General features: G+C 28.1%; 1 protein-coding gene across 1 annotated transcript; it reads left to right on the top strand.

Annotated features, from left to right (window-relative positions):
- Positions 1 to 1,571: 1,571 nt before the first annotated feature.
- Positions 1,572 to 2,287, top strand: LOC102600534 (auxin-induced protein 15A-like). Its single transcript, XM_006359553.2, has one exon. It carries the CDS (start codon positions 1,640 to 1,642, stop codon positions 1,955 to 1,957), a length of 318 nt encoding a protein of 105 aa, XP_006359615.1. The 5' UTR covers positions 1,572 to 1,639; the 3' UTR covers positions 1,958 to 2,287.
- Positions 2,288 to 5,993: the final 3,706 nt, after the last annotated feature.

Here is a 5,993-nt window from a genome sequence, read left to right as displayed (position 1 = left end):
AGCTTGTGTTTGGACATACGATATGAAGTCATGATTTATAATTAATGATTGAATATGCAATTTGAAATTATGATTTGAAATTTAATTTCAAATTCTCCAAAAAGCATGATCCGGAAATTCAACTTTTGAAATGTAAAATTTGATGCATAAATATATATATATATATATATGACCCATCATTCTGAATTTCGTGAAAGTAACTTTTCTTGAAATGTAATCTTCTTCCATTTTATAAAGTGTAAGAAAAAATTTCACTTTACAAAGTGTAAGAAATAGTTCTGTTTTACGAAGTGTAAAAAAAATGTTCCATTATATATTAAAATATACACGTTATGAATCTAACGGAAAACGTTTGGAATATTGTATAAAATGGAATTTTTTCTTCCACTAAGCTTATTTTAGTTACTTACTAGAATAGTGGCTTATTTTGGTCACTTTCATCTTTTTGTGGCTTATTTAGGTTCCGAACTCAATTTCTTCACTCCATTTTGTGCAAGATATACGGATCGCTTGACAACGTGTATAAGAATAGTACTCAAGTAATGATGAAATTATTTTTGTCCATTATTTGATTTAGGTAATTTAGTATATTAAAAAAAATATGTATCATATAATTTTGAAAAAAATATATTATTATATATAAAAATACCTTCCTCAAATACGTGGAAAATATTTTGAGGAGCAATTATGTCATTATCAAAATTATGAAAATTATATTTTAGTACTATTTAATCTAATAATTGAATTTTCGTGTACAGAGACATTAAAAGTACTTGAAATGTAATTAGTAGTCCCACATCGGTAGGTGGGTTGCTATTTGTTAATGTATCTCATTATTAATAATAATAGTTCTGATCACTCCCAATATTTGAACTAATTTTAGAATGGAGTAATTAATCTTAACTCATATCTTATAATTAGAAAATAAAAAACCTTCAAGTATAGAAAATAATTTACTCATAAATATCTATATATTCTCTACAATTCGAGCTTGACTACGTGTGTAGTGAGATTTGATAGAACACCTCCATCCATCATAATTAAAGATTTCGAATCCGAATTTTACATGAATTTAAATTAATTAATATGTCATTATAAATAAAATATAGTCATCATACATATAAAAAGAATGAAGGTGTATTCTGTTGAAAAAGAAAATGAACATAAGTGTTGAGACAGGATGTTGGAAATAGAAACAAGTATCATTAATACTTTTGTTGTTGAAACTTGTAACCTTCCTAGATCAGTGAAAGCCATGTTTCAAAAATATCAATTATTTTAATCTTTTTTTCAAATATCTTTTTATTATTATTATTATTTATTTGTTTTTCAAATATGATTATTGGTAACTCATCGTTAATTAATGAGAAGGGTCCTCATTGTCATAAATAGAACCCTAAAACCCAATGGGTTTTGGCCCCCACTTTGTCCATAACTCCTCTTATTCACTTATCCCAAAACACCCGTGTTCTGTCCTCTTTTTTTTTAATCTTTTTTTAAAAAAATAATATTCTTTTTAAAAATAATAATAAAAAACTGTGGTCTTTCCTCGATAAATAGCTTCACATTTTTCTATTCTAAACACCACCTCCTTCTTCTACCTAAACTTCTTTAAATTTCTTCAAGAAAATAATTAAATATGGCTATTAGAAAATCAAACAAGATGCCACAAGCAGCAATCTTGAAGCAAATTCTAAAAAGATGTTCAAGTTTGGGTAAGAAAAACAGCTATAACGATGAAGACCACCTTCCAATTGACGTGCCCAAAGGTCATTTTGCAGTTTACGTTGGAGAAAATAGAACTCGATACATCGTACCTATTTCTTTTTTGACTCATCCCGAGTTTCAATGCCTCCTTCGACAATCCGAAGAAGAATTTGGGTTCGATCATGACATGGGAATTACAATTCCATGCGAAGAAGTTGTGTTCCGGTCACTAACTTCAATGCTCCGGTAAAATTTTGGTGCACTAAATTCCCGTTATGTGCGAGTGAATAGTAGGCGTGGAGTGAAACAAGGATGGGATAGCTCAAGATGAAGCAAATTTGGTGTTTTTTTTGCTTCTCTTTTTTCTAACATCCACTAAATTTTTCACTCTTTTTTTTTTTTTTAGTTTTTTTGTAATTTATTTTCCGCTAACACTGACCTAGGAACTACATGATATTATTATTAGTAGTGTTTTTTATGGGTCAGAATCAGATTTGTAAACAAATCTTGTGAAATTTTCCTTGCAGAGGTGTTTTTTAGCACCCTGTGAGAGAAGTGAATTGAATGTCTCTCAATCTAATTGATTTGTCATTTTCCTTACAAATTTCTCTCATTCTATTTGTATTTTTATTAAGTGCATCTTCATTTGTTTAGGAAAAATTCAAATTGAGACAGTTGAGAATGATTCTAATCTAGTAAAATCGGAATGAAGGGAATAAAATTAATAATAGACGGAAAATACCAATGTAATTCCTATAATTATAACTAACTAGGTGACATGTGTTATTAAAGAGGGTAGAGAGTGCAGAGTACACAAGAATACTGTGCAAGATAATAATTCGCTGTAAGATATGTTTTAACCGTATACTTCACTTCCTCCGATCAATTTTATTCCTTCATTTTGAAGTTTGCATATCCTTAAATAAATAATGATGAATATAATGTCTTATCATAATATTTGTATGAATTAATTTTAGGTCTTGAAAAGTAATTTAGAGAATAACTATTTATGTTGAAGATAAAATGGGGAATCTTAGTAGCATAGGCGGACCCACCCATGTACACTCGGTAACTACGAAAAGAAAAAATATGTATATCTATTTAGAGAAACTGGCAGAAATTAAGATATCATTAATAGTGTACTCATGAAAAGCATAGAAGTGTCATTGCGCTGCTGGTACAAGCTAGAAAATTCACCCGTGAGACCTAAGTTTGAATCTAGCTAGAGTGTTTTTATACTATTTTTAATTTAAGTTTATCTTAGAGCTCATATTTAGCTAGATAATATTGGTGCACCCAAAGTGTTCAAATCATGAAATCGCTAGTTCCACCTTGTTGATGAGAGTTTAATTCCCCACACTGTAATCCTCCCCCTATTTTTTATTTTATTTTTAAAAATAAAAAGAAGATAAAAAAAGAATTTTTTATTATTATTTCTGATTATTAAATATGACAAATAAAAGTGAAAAATTATTTTTAAAATACTATTAAAGTAAAAGTTAACAAAAATAAAAGAGTCCAGTACATACTTTCTTTCTTTTCATTCCTATATTCTTGTTGTCCTTGCTATAAAAATATATGCATAATACATAAATATGACCCTTAACTTGACATCAACTGATAACTATGACCTTTAAAACTTTGAATGTGCACAAATAGGCATTTAAACTTGTATAAAATTGAACAAATAGCCACATTCGTCCTACATGGTACCCTATATGACAATTTTGTGTCCTACATGGTGTCCTATGTGTATTATGTCATGTAGGACACATGTGTCTACTTGTTTAATTTTATACAAATTTTAATGTTTACTTGTACACTCTCAAAATTGGAGTGCATAGTTATTCGCTAAAATCAAGTTAAGGGTCTTGTTTATATATTATGCCAAAAATATAAGTATTTAAGAATGAAAAGAGTACTATAGTTGTTCCTACATTATTGGCCATAGGAATAGGGGCATAGCTAGGTAGAATTGAAAGTATTCATCTGAACTCTTTATAGTAAAAAATTACACATCTATATATAGTTAGATTTATTTATTTATTACGTATATATAGTGAATGTTCAAACTTTTTCTGCCTTTTTTCATATGTTAAATCCAGTGAATCTTTTTTTTAATATGGGGCAAAAAAGAGATCGAGTCTTATATAGAATATTAGGGACTTTGATTAGGTCTAAAATAATTAAGTTGAGTGTCCGATTGTGATTTTAAAAATGTTGGGAGCGGCGAGCGGCATTAAAATATTCAAAAACAATTTCTTTAATTAATCTTTAATACAAATATCTCTGGCCTTCACACTAACATTTTTTAAAAAAATCAAAATAAGGACAAATACTTCTTAGTCATCGGTTTATCGTATGTATTGTGATGATGTGATTACTAATTACTAATATTTGATTCCGTACAGTGAACTCTTCTTAATATTCCAAGTGTAAACAAGTTGGTACTTTGTTGAAGGAAAAAATAAATAATAATTACTATATACTTGGCATCGTATTATATTCTTGATGAATTCATATTATATATCGATAGTAGTGTGTCCGAGTTTACTTACTAAAAAAATTATTTGAATTTTTTTGTCTCTTCGTAAACATCTAATTTTTTTCTGTACTTCCTGTTCTGCAAAAATAACATTACGACACATAGGTTAATTAAAATATTAACAATCAAAGTATCAAGTTGTTAGCACCTATAATCTTGTTTGTTTCTTTTACAAATACGTTGGCTTTTTTCAGAAATTAATTAATGTGTTTATTTAGTTGTAGTCGCACAATTATTTGGCCAGCATAGAAAAATACGACCTAATTAATTTGCTTAGTTAATTATTCACCTAGGATCAGTGCTCTCAGAGATCGTTTGCTACGTGAGATAAGATAATACTTAATCATTGAATATTTCACCTTATTATCCGATCAAATTACTTGAGATTATTTTATCCGCATACTGAACGAATCCTTAAGTGTTGACCAAAAATACTTAATTGTTAACTTATTTGATCAAACAAATTACACTAGAATTATACACATCATACAAGAAGAGTGTTTTAATTAATTGTGTAAGTGCAACATCTTATAGATTCTAATCCCTTGAAAACTTCTCATTTCCTCTGTGTGGCATGACAAAAAAAAAATCATAGTATATTACTCACAAAATAGAGATTAAATTTTTTTTGAAGTCTTCCTCCATAAATTGCTTCTCTGTCCAAATACCACATATTATTCTCTTTCTCTCAAAGCAAATTAAATCTCTAAACTCTCTTTAAATTTCGTAAACAAAAGTCAAAAGTCAAAACATACAAAAATGGCCATTAGAAAATCGAACAAACTACCACAATATGCAATTTTGAAGCGAATTCTAAAAAGATGTTCGAGCTGAAGTAAAACGAACAACTACCGCGATGAATATGATCTGATTACGTAAATATTATACTTTTTATATCATCAGGCATAAAATACAAACTCTTCACATATTATAGTAGTACATTTTATCTTTTCGGATTTGAGAATATTTTCTCAAAATTAAATTTAATAAATTCTAAATATTTTATTTCAATAATATCGTCAAGGATCTAACAGTTTACAATATCCAAATTAATTACTCCTTAGCTTTTATGTAGAGATAAAATTAAACCAACAACGGATTAGATCGATATTTTCAACAACTTCAACCGTTGTCATTACGACTTTCAATATATCTCTATTATTATAATAATTTCAAATATTAGAATTTAATTCCAAATATCATACAAATTAATTAATTAATCGAATTTTTTTGTGTCATGAATGAATAAATTAGAGATATCAAATGAGTTGTTTGGTAGGGTTTAAGCGAATTGATCAAAAATTGTTTTGGTCAAATAATAACTCATAAACTTAATTAACTCATCAATACGACCCAACCTTCATCTCTTTCTTTTCTATTTTTCTTATTGTGAAAAAGATGAAAAGATATTTATAAAAATTATTAGCTTAATTAAGTTCTTCAAAATTTACTTAATTTACCAATTTTAAATTTGATTTTACATATTAGTATTTTGGCTGCAATATTTTAACTCACGGGGGTTACACACTTACCTTGTTTAACACACTTCAATTTAACTCAATAATTTGATGGGTCACTACGGGTCATGACCCAACTCATTAAACTTGATGGATTGGACAAGTTACCAAAAAAAAATGACTCATTTAATTTTCCACCTCTACAATATATATATTATCATGCAAATAATTTCTCTACCAATATGAGTTGTGTTGTAGTGGTGAGACTGTTCCACCCTTAATCA

The sequence above is a fragment of the Solanum tuberosum genome, unplaced genomic scaffold, assembly GCF_000226075.1.
Source record: "Solanum tuberosum cultivar DM 1-3 516 R44 unplaced genomic scaffold, SolTub_3.0 scf00290, whole genome shotgun sequence".
NCBI lineage: Eukaryota > Viridiplantae > Streptophyta > Magnoliopsida > Solanales > Solanaceae > Solanum > Solanum tuberosum.
The sequence above is the reverse complement of the archived record's forward strand: the minus strand, read 5'-3'. Positions and strand labels throughout refer to the sequence as shown.

Coding starts and splice junctions, on each gene's coding strand:
- LOC102600534 (XM_006359553.2), top strand. CDS start 1,640: ATGGCTATTAGAAAATCAAACAAGATGCCACAAGCAGCAATCTTGAAG.